Genomic DNA, 15,404 nt, shown 5'->3' on the forward strand with positions numbered 1-15,404 from the left:
GCCCTGTCCTTGTCCCCGGGCTGTGACCCGGGGACACGCTGGCGTGGCCGGGCGTGTCGCCCCGGCGCGGGGGGGACACAGCGGCCGGGGGGGTGGCCGGGGTGGCGGTTCCCGCCCGCTCCGGGTGTCACCAGCGCTGGTCCCCGTGTCGCCAGCCCCGCCGTTGCCGTGGCAACGGGATGCGGAGGATTCCTGCGCCGCCGCTAAAAACGCCCGAAAACAGGAACCCGGGGGGGGCCGCCCCGTGTCACGGGCCCCTCCATGGACCCCCGAACGCCATGGCCCCCCCAGACCCCCATAGCCCCCCAGCCCCTCCCAGCCCCCCATAACCTCCGTAGTCCCCCCGGTTCCGGGGGTTGGATGCTGGGGGGGCACAGCAAAGCGGGGCGGGGAGCGCAGGCAGGTGCGGGGGGGGCGCCGGCAGCGCTCGCGCCTGCCCGGTAGCGCTGGGGCCGCCGCCCCCGCCCCCCCCGCCCCGTCCTCCGCCCCCCCCCCGGCCCCGGCAGCGGCGAATGGCGGCGAACGGCGGGCTCGGCCCCCCCCGGCCGAGCAGGGCCCCCCCCGCCAAGGACGGAGCTGTCGGGGCGCTGCCGTGAGCCCCGGTCCCGGGGGGTCCCGGGCATGGCCCCCCCCGGCCCATAACCCCCCCACCCCACAACCCACATCCCTCCCCCAGAACCCTCCGCACCCCCCCACCCCATCACCCCCATCCCACCCCATCCCTATCACCCCCCCCAACCTCCCGCACGCCCAAAACCCCCCACCCCCCAACCTTATCCTCCCCCCCCCAGCGCTGGGGACCCCCCCACGATGCCCTAAACCCGGGGTGCGGGTGAGCGGGGAGGGAGGGACATCCCCAATCCCTCCGGGGGGGGGTTGGATTTTGGAACCGGGAGCGGGGGGGGTGGATTCTGGAACCGGGTGGGGGGGGGCACAGCGGCGGTTCCAACCCCTCCGGGGGCGGGCGAGCCGGGGGGGGGGGACAACGGCTTCGGGGGGGCAGGGCCGGGGGTGGGGACCGCGCCGAGCATCCTCCGGCACCGGCGGCCGCGGAGCCGGGGAGGGGACGAGAAGATTTAAAAAAAAAAAAAAAAAGAAAAAAAAAAAAAAAAAGGAGGAGGGGGGGATTGGAATCGCGGGGGGGGGCTGAGCTGCTCACCTGGCTCCGGGGGTCGGCGCGGGGGGGGCTGCCCTGCCCGCACCCATGAGCAGGAGCAGCGGCCTCCAGCGCCGGACCACCTACCTCATCTCGCTCACCCTGGTCAAGCTCGAGTCGGTGGCAGAGCCGGAGCAGGCGGGGGGGGGCAGCGATGGACCCCCCCACCCCGCGCCGGGGACCCCCCCCCGCGGCGAGGAGCCCGGCGGGGGCGGCAAAGCCAAGCGGCCGGAGCGGCTGTTCCAGCGCCAGGACGCTCTCTGGATAAGTAGCAGCGGCCCCCCCGACCCCCCCGGGAGCCCCCGCAGCCCCAGTCCCGGCGGGACACACGGGGGGGAAGCGCCGGCGCCCCCCCGGCTCAGCGGCCCCCCCCGCGGCCATGGCGCCCACCGCCCCCGCTCGCCGCCCACCGTCCCCCCCAAACCCGACCCGGCCCTGCTGCCCCCCCCGCCGCCCGCCGTGCCCCCCAAACCCGACCCGGCCTCGTTACCCCCTCCCCGCGCCGTCCCCCCCAAACCCGACCCGGCCCTGCTGCCCCCCCCGCCGCCCGCCGTGCCCCCCAAACCCGACCCGGCCCTGCTGCCCCCCCCCGCGGTGCCCCCCAAACCCGACGCTCTCGCCCGGGGGGTCAAGGGCACCTTGGAGGCGGCGGGGGAGCGGGGACCCCAAGAGTGCGTGTCCCCCCCGGGCCCCCCCCGCCGCCCGCTGCTGGCCCAGGCCAGCTGGGGTCACCCCGAGTGTCCCCCCCACGACGGGGCCAAAGCCGCGGCCCCCCCCGGCGCGTCGTCCCCCCACCCGTCCGCCGGCCCCCGCCGCCTGCGCTTGGCCGGCGCCAAACCCTTCAAGACGGTGACGACCAGCGGTGCCAAGGTGGGGGCCGACCCCAACAAAACGAGCAAGACCCCCCCGAAACCCGCCGGCAGCCGCCTCTCCTGGCCCGAGAGTGAAAGCAAAGGGCGCCCCAAAGCGGGGGGCAAAGCCGAGGGGGGGCCCCGGCCGCCCGCGCGGGCTCGACTGTCCCCCCGCAAAGGGAAAAGCAAAACCCTGGACAACAGCGACTTGCACCCGGGGCCGGGGGGGTTGACCCCGCTTCCCGCTCAGCCCCCCCCGGGCGCCGAGACGGGGCTGAAACGGGGGCGCGAGGGCGGCCGAGCCTCCACCCGCGACCGCAAGATGCTCAAGTTCATCAGCGGGATCTTCGCCAAGAGCCCGGCGGCCACCCCCACGCACCCCGCGGCCCCCTGGGCGCTGCTCAGCACCGACCTGGGCAGAGCCGCCTCCCCCAGTGAGTACCGGCCCGGGGGGGTCCACTGGGGGGTCGGGGTCCGTCGTGCCTCAGTTTCCCCCGCCGTGCCTCAGTTTCCCCCGCCGTGCCTCAGTTTCCCCCGCATGAGCTGGACGCAGGGGGCGGGTCCGTGCGCCGGCCGTGCCATGGGATGTTCTGTGCCTCGGTTTCTCCAGGGGTATGGGGAGGGGGGGTTGGGGTGCTCCCGGACGCCTGGGTCCACTCGCCGCCCATGGCCGTGGTGGCAGGGGTGAGAGGAGTGGGGCAGAAGGACCCGTCTGTGCCGCACGGCGTGGGGGGGTCTGTGGGGCTGTGGCACTTTGCGAGGGGCTGGTTGGGGACTTGTGACCCGCCAGGTAGGGCCACCCCCCGAGGGGGGACCCGGGCGTCCTGGGGTCACCCTGCGCGGGGGGCAGTGACGTGGGCTCGGCCATGGGGGGCTCCCGTGCCCCAGTTTCCCCTCGGGCGGCTCCGTCGGGCTCAGGGGCCGACCCTGCACCCATCGCTCCGTCTCCACGTCCGTCCGTCCCTTGATCCCATCACCATACGTGAGTCACATTCGTCCGTCCCACTCGCCCCTTGTCCATCTGTCCCGCCGCCCTGTGTCTGTCTGTCCGTCCCTCCCACCACTGACCCGCCAGAGACCCAGGGGTGGCAGCTCGGTGACATGTGGGGGTGACAGGCAGTGGCATTAACCCCCGCCGGCCACGCGCCTGCGTGTGGCACGGGGGAAACTGAGGCACGGGGGGAGAGAACGCGCCCCCTGCTTCTGCCCTGCCTCAGTTTCCCCTGCTCGTGGTGCAGGAGGTGCCCGAGGGGGCTGGGGGTGCTGGGCTTGGGGGACGCGGGCAACGTCTGTGTGTCCCATCACGTCCTCGTGCCCCAGACACGCTGGTGACAGCCGTGTCATCGTGCACCACGTGTGTCGCATCCTCGTGCCCATCGTGGGCCGCGCCGCGTCCTCGTGCCACGTCATGTCCTCGTGCCCCACGCTGTGGCCTCGTGCCCATCGTGTCCCGACAAGCGCCACGTCCTTGTGCCGCGCCGTGTCCCTGTGCCCATCGTGTCCCTGTGCCCGTCGTGTCCCCATGCCCACTGTGTCCCTGTGCCTGCCACATCCCCATGCCCATCGTGTCCCCATGCCCATCATGTCCTCGTGCCCATCGTGTCCCCGTGCCCATCGTGTCCCCATGCCCATCATGTCCTTGTGCCCATCGTGTCCCCGTGCCCATTGTGTCCCTGTGCCCGTCATTCTCCCCATGCCCATTGTGTCCCTGTGCCTGTCGTGTCCCCATGCCCGTCATTCTCCCCATGCCCATTGTGTCCCTGTGCCTGTCGTGTCCCCATGCCCGTCGTGTCCCCATGCCCATTGTGTCCCTGTGCCTGCCACATCCCCGTGCCCATCGTGTCCCCGTGCCCGTCGTGTCCCCGTGCCCATCGTGTCCCGGCGCCCGGTGCCCATTGCGTCCCCATGCCTGTCATGTCCCCGTGCCCATCATGTCCCCATGCCCATCATGTCCTCGTGCCCATTGTGTCCCCGTGCCCATCATGTCCTCGTGCCCATCGTGTCCCCGTGCCCATCGTGTCCCCATGCCTGTCATGTCCCCGTGCCCGTCGTGTCCCCATGCCCACCACGTCCCCGTGCCCGCAGCGTCCTCGTGCCCACGGCTGCGTCCCCATCACGTCACGTCTCCGTGTCCCTCCCGCCGCCCCCGCCCGGCTCGGTGCGGTGCCGTTGCCTGGTGACGCTCCGTGGCCGCCCACGCAGGATGCTGCCGGCGGCGCTGCCGCAGGGCTGGGGGCGGCCGTGTCCCCTCCCCGGACCGGGGTGTCACGGGGTGTCACGGGGCGCCCCGGTGCCATCTCTCCCCTCTCCTCCCCACAGAGGCCTTGGTGAACAGCCAGGAATGGACCCTGGGCCGCTCCGTCCCCGAGATCCGCCTGGTGGGTACCGTGTCCCCCTGTCCCCGCCACGCGTCCCCACGTCCGTGGCCACCCTGACCCCCCCCATGTCGTGTCCCCAGGGCGTCCTGGGCAGCAGCAAGAGTGGGAAGTCGGCGCTCGTCCAGCGCTTCCTCACCGGCTCCTACGTGGGGCTGGAGCCCACTGAGAGTGAGTGGCCACCGGGGTGGACGTGGCCGTGGGGTTGGGCACGGCCGTGGACCTGAGCTTGGCCATGGGATGGACAAGCCATAGGCTTGGGCATGGCCATAGGGTGGACAAGGCCATGGTGTTGGGCATGGCCATGGGGACAGGCGAGGCCATGGTGTTGGGCATGGCCATGGGATGGGCATGGCCATAGCGTTGGGCATGACCATGGACCTGAGCTTGGCCACGGAATGGCCAAGGCCATGGTGTTGGGCAAGGCCATGGGATGGACAAGGCCGTGTTGCTTGACATGGCCATAGGATGGCCAAGGGATGGCCAGGGTCATGGTGTTGGGCATGGCCATGGACCTGAGCTTGGCCATGGAATGGCCAAGGTTGTGATGCTTGGTGTGACCATGGGACGGAGAAGGTCACGGTGCTGGACATGGCCATGGGAAGTTCAGGGCCATGGTGCTGGGCATGGCCATGGGATGGACAAACCATAGGGTTGGGCACGGCCATGGGATGGCCAAGGCCATTGTGCAGGAGATGGCCATGCAATGGAGAGGGTCACGGTGTTGGGCATGGCCATGGGATGGAGAAGGTCGTGGCATTGGGCATGGCCACGGGGAAGGTCACGGCGTTGGGCATGGCATGGGATGGGGAAGGTCATGGTGTTGGGCATGGCCATGGGATGGAGAAGGTCACGGTGCTGGGCATGGCCACGGGATGGGCTGGCCAAGGCCGTGGTGCAGGACACGACCGTGGGAAGTTCAAGGCCGCGGGGCTCCCCCCTCCCCATCCCTCCGTCTCCAGGTGGCCAGTTCAAGCGCGAGGTGACGGTCGATGGCCAGAGCCACCTCCTGCTGATCCGCGAGGAGGGCGGCCCCCCGGACGCCCAGGTAGGGGGCGGCTGGGGGCCAGGGGGGGCCGTGCCGGCCGGCGCCGAGCCCTGACCCCCCGCCCGCGGCCCCCCCAGTTTGCCAGCTGGGCGGACGCCGTCGTCTTCGTCTTCAGCCTGGAGAACGAGAGCAGCTTCCAGGAGGTGACGCAGCTCCACGCGCTGCTCAGCGGCCACCGGGCCACCAGCGAGGTGGCCCTGGCGCTGGTGGGCACGCAGGGTGAGCCGGGGACGTGGGACCGCGGGGACAGGGAGGGGACAAACCCCCCGCCTGACCCCGTGTGGTTTCTCCCGCAGACAAGATCAGCTCGTCCAACCCGCGGGTGATCGAGGACGCGCGGGCGCAGGCGCTTTGCGGAGACATGAAGAGGTGTCTCTACTACGAGACCTGCGCCACGTACGGGCTCAACGTGGACCGGGTCTTCACGGAGGGTGGGTGGCCCCAGGGGATGGGGGCGGTGGCCGGGGGGGCGGGTGGTGGTGGGATGGGGTGGCAGGGGTGGGTCAGGGGCTGGTGGCCACGTGGGATGGGGATGGTGGCCAGCGTGGGATGGGGACCGTGGCCGGATGGGTTGTTGACCATGGCTGATGTCTGGGTGGGTTGGGGACCATGGCCAGGGTGACATGAGGACCACGGTTGGGTGGGACAGGGTCATGGCTGGTGACAGGGTTGGCTTGGGGGCTGGTGGCCACGTGGGATGGGGACAGTGGCCAGCGTGGGATGGGGACCATGGCTGGGTGGGCTGGGGACCATGACCAGTGGTCAGGATGGCATGGGGACCATGGTTGGGTAGGATGGGGACTGTGGCCAGTGGCAGGGAGCTGGTGGCCACGTAGGGTGGGGACAGTGGCCAGCGTGGGATGGGGACCGTGGTTGGGTGGGCTGGTGGCCGTGGCCAATGTCTGGCTGGGCTGGGGACCGTGACCAGTGGCTGGTGACCAGGTATCCTGGGACTGTGGCCCGTGGGTGGGGTGGCCTGGGAGTCATGGCTGGGCGGGCGGGTGACCGTGGCCACTGTCCCCGTGGGCCGGTGGCCGTGTCGGGGGCTCTGCTGCCCGCGGCCCCCCCGCTGTGTCCCCTGACGCGTGGCTCTGGGCGCAGTGGCCCAGAAGGTGGTGGCCCTGCGGAAGCAGCAGCAGCTGGTGGCCTCCTGCAAGTCCCTGCCCAGCACCCCCAGCCACTCGGCCGCCTCCACCCCCGTCGGGGGGGCCCAGGTACCCCCAAACCCGCCCCCCCGCCCCGAGCCATCCCCCGGCCACGGGGTGACCCCCTGTCCCCTCCAGGCCAGCAACGGTGGCCACACCAGCGACTACTCGTCCTCACTGCCCTCCACCCCCAACGTCACCCACCGGGAGCTGCGCGGTGACACCCCCGCCCCCCCGGGGACCCCCGGCTCCCTGCACCGCGGGGCCAAGCGCCGCACCAGCCTCTTCACCGTGAGTGCACCGGCGGGTACGGGGGGGCCCCTGGGAGGGCGGTGGCATTGTGGGGCACGTGGCACCCGGGGTGTCCCATTGGAACGGTGATGGTGGCAACAGGGGACACATGGCGCTTGGGGTGTCCCCTTGTCATGGTGGTGGTGGCATCGTGTGGCACGTGGCACCTAGGGTGTCCCATTGGGATGGTGGTGGTGGCAACAGGGGACACGTGGGCTTGGGGTGTCCCCCTGCCAGGGTGGTGACACAGGGGGACACGTGGCACTTGGGACGTCCCCTGGCAGGGTGGCGTTGGAGACGTGGGGGGTGTCCCCAGGGTGTCCCCACAGTGGGGCGGCAGTGACGGGAGACGTGGCGCCCCAGGGCCCCCCGGCAGTGCCACGTGTCCCATGTCCCATGTCCCCCATCCCCGCAGACGCGGCGCGGCAGCGACTCGGAGAAGCGCAGCCTGGACAGCCGTGGCGAGGCGGCCGGCAGCGGCCGCGCCATCCCCATCAAGCAGGTCAGCGGCAGGGGGGACAAATGCCGAGGTCCCCGGCCGTCCCCTCCCCGTCCCCGTCACCGTCCCGTTGTCCCCAGAGCTTCCTGCTGAAGCGCAGCGGCAACTCCCTCAACAAGGAGTGGAAGAAGAAGTACGTCACCCTGTCCAGCAACGGGCTCCTCTTCTACCACCCCAGCATCAACGTGAGTGTCCCCCGTCCCCTCCGCTGTCCCCGCGGCGGGGAGGGGACGTCACCGTGGGCTGTCCCCGCGGCAGGACTACATCCACAGCACCCACGGGAAGGAGATGGACCTTCTCCGCACCACGGTCAAGGTCCCCGGCAAGCGCCCGCCACGCGCCATCTCGGCCTGCGGCCCCTCGGCCAGTGTCAACGGGCTGCTGAGGGACGTGGGGACAGCGCCCGAGGGTGGCGGTGAGGACGGGGTGGCCGCGGGGAGGGGGTTCTGGGGTGACCCCTGTGTCACTTTGTCCTTCGCCACCTGCAGCCGTGGGGCTCAGCCTCCCCCCCGAGCCGGGGATGAAGGTGACGGGCAAGGGGTCCCTGCAGCGCTGCGCCTCCGCCTCCAGCGCCAAGCTGTCCCCCGGTGAGTGCCAGCGTCCCTGGCGCCTGCCCTGCTTGGGGACACAGCCAGGGACCCGGCCTGTGCTGTCCCCACTGAGCTTGGTGGCACCTGCTGAGCCGGGTGGCCCCTGGTGAGCATGGTGACCTGGTGGCCCTGGTGATGCCGGAGGCCACCATGAAGCTGGTGGCCCTGGAGAGCCCAGCGACCCCAGTGGGTGTGGTGACCCTGGTGGCCCTTGGTGGCCCTGGTGATGCTGGAGGCCACCATGAAGCGGGTGGCCCTGGAGAGCCCAGTGGCCCTGGTGGACTTGGTGACCTTGGTGGCTCCAATGGCCCTGGCAAACCCAATGGTCCTTATGACCCCGGCGTCCCCAGTGACTCTGGTGGACTTGGTGGCCTTGGTGACACTGGTGAACCCACTGGTGATAATGGACTCGGTGGCCCTGATGACTCCAGTGACCCTGGTGGCCCCAGTGGCCCTGGTGACAGCAATGGTCCTTATGACCCTGGTGTCCCCAGTGGCCCCAGTGGACTTGGTGGCCCTGATGGCCCCAGTGGCCCTGGTGGCCTTGGTGACCCTGGTCGCCCCAGTGGACTTGGTGGCCCCGGTAGCTCCAATGGCCCCAGTGGACTTGGTGGCCCTGGTGGCCCCGGTGGCCCTGGTGACCGCGGTGTCCCCGCAGATGCCCCCCCTGCGTTCGAGGCCGTGTCCAGCCCCGGCAGCGCGGGCCGGGAGCCGCCGCCGTCGCCCGTGGTGGACAGGAAGAAGCACCGGCGGAAGAAGCTGATGACACCGTCCAAGACCGAGGGCTCGGCCGGGCAGGCGGAAGGTGAGACCCGCGGGGACGCCGTCCCCAGCTCCGGCCGCGTGGGGACACGGTGCCACCGCACCCCACGGGGACAATACCCCAGGATGGGGCGAACCGAGGATCTGGGCCCGATCCTGGCCCCCCCGCCACGCTCAGCCACCCCGTCCCCGCGTGTCACCCCCTCGCTCTGCCACCGCCTGCCACCCCCCTGCACCCCCGCCCCGCTGTGTCCCCCACCCCAGGGCTTTGGGGGGTCCCGGCGTGACTCTCTCTCCCCCTTTCCTCTCTCTGCTCTCGCTGGACCCTCCGCAGCCAAGCGCAAAATGTGGAAATTAAAAAGCTTTGGTAGTTTAAGAAATATTTATAAAACAGGTAACGCGGCGCGCGGCGCGCGGCCGGCCCCCCCTGCATGTGGCTGCGCCCCCTCCCCGCCTGCCGCCATCGCACCCCTGGCCCCAGGGTCCCCAGAGCGGGGGGCGGTGGGACCACAGCGGTGGGCACGTGGGTGCCGGGGGCCACCGGCCCTTTGGGTGCAAAGTGGGGGGACGTGGGGAGGTGTTGGGGTCCTGGCCACCTCCCTGGGACACAGCCGGGGACCTGACCTGTGCTGTCCCCACTGAGCTTGGTGGCACCTGCTGAGCCGGGTGGCCCCTGGTGAGCGTGGTGATCTGGTGGCCCTGGTGATGCCGGAGGCCACCATGAAGCTGGTGGCCCTGGAGAGCCCAGTGACCCCAGTGGGTGTGGTGACCCTGGTGGCCCTTGGTGGCCCTGGTGATGCTGGAGGCCACCATGAAGCGGGTGGCCCTGGAGAGCCCAGTGGCCCTGGTGGACTTGGTGACCTTGGTGGCTCCAATGGCCCTGGCAAACCCAATGGTCCTTATGACCCTGGTGTCCCCAGTGACTCTGGTGGACTTGGTGGCCTTGGTGACACTGGTGAACCCACTGGTGATAATGGACTCGGTGGCCCTGATGACCCCAGTGACCCTGGTGGCCTCAATGACTCTGGCGGGCTTGGTGACGCTGGTGGCCTCAGGGGCCCTGGTGGGTGTGGATGCATCCGGGCACCCCGCTACGGGGCGTGGAGACCCCCAAGCGTGGGCCCCCCGTCCCACCGCCCGCCGGGGGGTCTCTGGTCCCGCAGAGGAGGAGAACTTCGAGTTCCTCATCGTGTCCAGCACGGGCCAGACGTGGCACTTCGAGGCCGGCAGCTTCGAGGAGCGCGACGCCTGGGTGCAGGCCATCGAGAGCCAGATCCTGGCCAGCCTGCAGTGCTGCGAGAGCAGCAAGAACAAGGTGGGACCGCGCGGGTGGCCCTGGGGCCGCGGTGCCGCCGTCCCCCGCGCTGACCGCCCCCCGTGTCCCCCCCAGGCGCGCATGGACAGCCAGAGCGAGGCCGTGGCCATCCAGGCCATCCGCAACGCCCGCGGGAACTCGCTCTGCGTGGACTGCGGGGCGCCCAGTGAGTGCGGGGGACGTGGGGGGACGTGGGGACACGGCCCGGGGGGTGACACGGGTCATGGGGTGACACGGTGCCGTGGGCCACGGGCCAGCCGGTGAGCTGGGCACGATGCCGTGGGTCACCAAGTGGCACGGGTCACACAGGGCTGTGGGTCACATCCTAGCGTGGGCCATGTGGGGCACAGTGCCATGTGCCACACGGTGCCAGGGGTCACACAGTGCCACGGGTCACACAATGCCGTGGGTCACACCGTGCCATGGATCGCAAGATGCCATGTGTCACATCATGCCGTGTGTCACAGTGCCGCGGGTCACACGGGGTGGCTGTGGGGGACACGGGGTGGTCACAGTGCCACGGGTCACACAGTGACATGGGTCACACAGTGCCATGTCACACAGTGCCATGTGTCACATCGTGCCGTGTGTCACAGTGCCACGGGTCACACAGGGTGGCTATGGGGGACATGGGGTGGTCACAGTGCCATGGGTCACGCAGTGCCAGGGGTCACACAGTGACATGTGTCACACAGTGATGTGTCACACAGTGCCATGGGTCACATCATGCCATGTGTCACACAGTGCCATGGGTCACACGATGCCACGTGTCACACGATGCCACGGTTCGCATAGTGCCGTGCCATGTGTCACACAGTGCCACGTGTCACACGATGCCACGTGTCACACGATGCCACGGTTCACACAGTGCCGTGCCATGTGTCACATAGTGCCACGTGTCACACAGTGCCACGTGTCACACGATGCCACGGTTCACACAGTGCCGTGCCATGTGTCACATAGTGCCACGTGTCACACAGTGCCACGTGTCACACGATGCCACGGTTCACACAGTGCCGTGCCATGTGTCACAAAGTGCCACATGTCACACAGTGCCACGTGTCACACAATGCCATGGTTCACACAGTGCCGTGCCATGTGTCACACAGTGCCACGTGTCACACGATGCCACGGTTCGCATAGTGCCGTGCCACGTGTCACACAGTGCCATGTGTCACACGATGCCATGTGTCACACAGTGCCACGTGTCACACGCTGCCACGGTTCACACAGTGCCGTGCCACGTGTCACACAGTGCCATGTGTCACACGATGCCATGTGTCACACAGTGCCACGTGTCACACGATGCCACGGTTCACACAGTGCCGTGCCATGTGTCACACAGTGCCACGTGTCACACGATGCCACGGTTCGCACAGTGCCGTGCCATGTGTCACACAGTGCCACGTGTCACACGCTGCCACGGTTCGCACGGTGCCGCAAGCCCACGGCCACCACACTGCACACAACACACACCCCCGGGCCGCCCGTCCCCATGGGCCGCCCGTCCCCGTGCCGACGGCCTCTGCTCGCCCCCCCAGACCCCACCTGGGCCAGCCTGAACCTGGGCGCCCTGATCTGCATCGAGTGCTCGGGGATCCACCGCAACCTGGGGACGCACCTGTCCCGCGTGCGCTCCCTGGACCTGGACGACTGGCCCCGCGAGCTCACGCTGGTCCTCACCTCCATCGGCAACGCCACGGCCAACAGCATCTGGGAGAAGAACCCCCAGGGCCGCTGCAAACCCACCCCCGAGTCCTCACGGTGGGTGCCACCCCGAACCGCCCCCCCCGGCCGCCGGGTCGCCGCGGTCCCTGACGCCGGCGCGGTGTCCCCAGGGAGGAGCGGGAGTCGTGGATCCGCGCCAAGTACGAGCAGCGGCTGTTCCTGGCGCCGCTGCCGGCGGCCGAGGCGGCGCTGGGCGAGCGGCTGCTCCGCGCGGTGCAGGACCAGGACCTGGACGCGGTCCTGCTGCTGCTGGCCCACGGCAGGAAGGAGCAGCTCAACGTCCCCGGCGCGGACGCGGAGCGGCGCACGGCGCTGCACGTGGCCTGCGACATGGCCCTGGTGGTCATCACCCAGCTGCTGGTGTGGGTGCGTGCGGGGGCGAGGGGGACATGGGGGACATGGGGTGGTCGTGGGGATCATGAGGGACATGGGGTGGCTGTGGGGGACATGGGGGACATGGGGTGGTCGTGGGAGACATGGGGTGGCCGTTGGGGACATGGGGTGGCTGTGGGGGACATGGGGTGGCCGTTGGGGACATGGGATAGCTGTGGGGGACATGGGGTGGCCGTTGGGGACATGGGGTGGCTGTGGGGGACATGGGGGACATGGGGTGGTTGTGGGGGTCATGGGGTGGTTGTGGGGGTCATGGGGGACGTGGGGTGGCCATTGGGGACATGGGGTGGCTGTGGGGGTCATGGGGTGGTTGTGGGGGTCATGGGGGACGTGGGGTGGCCATTGGGGACATGGGGGACATGAGGTGGCCATTGGGGACACGGGGTGGCTATAGGGGACATGGGGTGGCTGTGGGGGTCATGAGGGACGTGGGGTGACCATTGGGAACATGGGGGACACGGGGTGGCTATAGGGGACATGGGGTGGCTATAGGGGACATGGGGTGGTTGTGGGGGTCATGGGGGACGTGGGGTGACCATTGGGAACATGGGGGACACGGGGTGGCCATTGGGGACATGGGGTGGCTGTGGGGGTCATGGGGTGGTTGTGGGGGTCATGGGGGACGTGGGGTGGCCATTGGGGACATGGGGGACATGAGGTGGCCACTGGGGACACGGGGTGGCTATAGGGGACATGGGGTGGCTGTGGGGGTCATGAGGGACGTGGGGTGACCATTGGGAACATGGGGGACACGGGGTGGCCATTGGGGACATGGGGTGGCTGTGGGGGTCATGGGGTGGTTGTGGGGGTCATGGGGGACGTGGGGTGGCCATTGGGGACATGGAGGACATGGGGTGGCCATTGGGGACACGGGGTGGCTATAGGGGACATGGGGTGGCTGTGGGGGTCATGGGGGACGTGGGGTGGCCACTGGGGACACGGGGTGGCTGTGGTGGGACACGGCGTCACCACGGGGACCACGGGGTGGCCACGGCCACAGGCGCCACGGCAGCTCCCGGGGGGCCGCGCTGCGTCCCCACGGCCGGCGCCGGGGGGTGCGTGACCGCCGCGTCCCCGCAGTACGGCGCGGACGTGCGGGCGCGGGACGCGCAGGGCCGCACCGCGCTGTTCTACGCCCGCCGCGCCGGCAGCCGCGAGTGCGCCGACATCCTGCTGCAGCACGGCTGCCCCGCCGAGGGCCCCGCCGTCACCGTCACCGCCACCGCGGGCCCCCCCGGCACCCCCGGCCCGCGCCGCAAGAGCAGCTGCGCCAGCGTGGGCCCCTGCGAGCCCCGCACCGCGCTGGTATAGCCGGGAGGGCCCGGTGCCCCCCCCGGCACCGCGGGGTCACCGCACGGGTTGGATTTTTGATGCTCTATTTATTATTCCACCCCCTTTCCCCCCCGGCCCGAGCCGCTGGGGTCTCCTCTGGGGCTGCGCCCTGCGCCGGGTGGCACCGCGGTGCTGGGGGCACGGTGGTGGCGCTGTCACCCCCGCCCGGATGCCTGGGTCCCCCTCCTGGTGTCCCCTCCCGGTGTGTCACCCCCCAGCCCTGCCGGGGTTGGGACACTGGGGTGCCCAGCCTGGCACTGCGGCTGGTGACACCCCTGCCCGTGTCACCCCCTGCCCGTGTCACCCCCTGCCCACGTCACCCCCTGCCCGTGTCACCCCCTGCCCATGTCACCCCCTGCCCACGTCACCCCCTGCCCGTGTCACCCCCTGCCCGTGTCACCCCCTGCCCACGTCACCCCCTGCCCGTGTCACCCCCTGCCCGTGTCACCCCCTGCCCACGTCACCCCCTCCCCGCGCCCAGGTCACCCCCCACTCCATGGCACCATCGTGTCACCGTCCCCATGTCCCCCCGGCCATGCCACCCCCTCTATGTCACCCCCCACCATGTCACCGTCCCCACGTCCCCCCGGCCATGCCACCCCCTCTATGTCACCCCCCCATCGTGTCACCGTCCCCACGTCCCCCCGGCCGTGTCACCCCGCCGTGTCCCCGCTGTCCCCTGGCACAGCCCCCGCAGAGCAGACCCCACCGCCCCCCCCTCCTTTTCTAGAACCTTTTGTACACCCCCTGCCCCCCCTCCGCCATGACCCGACCCCCCGTTTGTCCCCCCCCCGCCTTTTTCTTGGGAACCTCGTTAATTTATTGCTTCGTTAAACATTAGGATAGAGCCAGCCCCCCCCGCGGTGTCACAGTTGGGGGGGGACCTGCCAGCGGGACCCCCGACACCTCCCGCTGGCCGTGGGCCGGGGGGGGCCCAGCCTGACCCCCCATGAATGTAGGGACCCCCCCGCTGTGAAGCCCCCAACGCGCCTGGGGGGGCTGAGCTGGGGCCCCCGGGTGGGGGGTCCGGGGGGGCCAGGGGGGGTCCAGGGAGCTCCTGGGGGGCCCGGGGGGGTCCGGGCCATGTACAGCGTTGTCATCGCTCGGGTTGTCACTGTAAGTACGTAACAATGTGGGATTTGGCGCTGTGACCACGGCTGCTCCTTCTGGGGGACACGGGGGTTGGGGACACGGGGGGGTTGGGGACACGGGGGTTGGGGGGACACGGGGGGATTGGGGACACACGGGGGGTTGGGGACACGGGGGTTGGGGACACGGGGGTTGGGGACACACGGGGGGGTTGGGGACACGGGGGTTGGGGGGACATGGGGGTTGGGGGGACACAGGGGGGTTGGGGACACAGGGGTTGGGGGGACACGGGGGGATTGGGGACACACGGGGGGGTTGGGGACACAGGGGCTGGGGACACGGGGGGTTGGGGACACGGGCTGGAGGGGTTGTGCCGTGGGGCGGTGGCACCATGTGGGGTGGTGGCACAGGGACATCATGGTGGGGGTGTGACATGGGGCAGTGGCACAGTGTCACAGTGTCACACGAGTCGAGCTGTGACACGGGTCAGTGTCACAGTGTCACGGTGTCACAGTGTCACAGTGTCACACAGGTTGAGCTGTGACACGGGACAGTGTCACAGTGTCACGGTGTCACAGTGTCACAGTGTCACACAGGTTGAGCTGTGACATGGGACAGTGTCACAGTGTCACGGTGTCACAGTGTCACACGGGCTGAGCTGTGACACGGGACAGTGTCACAGTGTCACAGTGTCACAGTGTCACACAGGTCGAGCTGTGACACGGGTCAGTGTCACAGTGTCACGGTGTCACAGTGTCACAGTGTCACACAGGTTGAGCTGTGACACGGGTCAGTGTCACAGTGTCACGGTGTCACAGTGTCACACAGGT

At 69.9% G+C, this 15,404-nt stretch overlaps 1 protein-coding gene across 1 annotated transcript; it reads left to right on the plus strand.

Moving 5' to 3' along the window:
* Positions 1 to 1,204: 1,204 nt before the first annotated feature.
* On the plus strand, positions 1,205 to 13,834 carry AGAP2 (ArfGAP with GTPase domain, ankyrin repeat and PH domain 2). The gene is made up of 19 exons (XM_065654307.1): positions 1,205 to 2,428; positions 4,329 to 4,385; positions 4,466 to 4,553; positions 5,345 to 5,430; positions 5,508 to 5,649; positions 5,727 to 5,861; positions 6,532 to 6,643; positions 6,704 to 6,866; positions 7,282 to 7,368; positions 7,446 to 7,550; positions 7,624 to 7,774; positions 7,854 to 7,952; positions 8,614 to 8,760; positions 9,052 to 9,111; positions 9,881 to 10,032; positions 10,108 to 10,198; positions 11,574 to 11,796; positions 11,871 to 12,126; positions 13,234 to 13,834. The coding sequence occupies exons 1-19, from the start codon at positions 1,205 to 1,207 to the stop codon at positions 13,462 to 13,464; spliced, it is 3,609 nt and encodes a 1,202-aa protein (XP_065510379.1). The 3' UTR covers positions 13,465 to 13,834.
* The last annotated feature ends 1,570 nt before the right edge of the window (positions 13,835 to 15,404 follow it).

The sequence above is a fragment of the Caloenas nicobarica genome, chromosome 33, assembly GCF_036013445.1.
Source record: "Caloenas nicobarica isolate bCalNic1 chromosome 33, bCalNic1.hap1, whole genome shotgun sequence".
Lineage (NCBI taxonomy): Eukaryota > Metazoa > Chordata > Aves > Columbiformes > Columbidae > Caloenas > Caloenas nicobarica.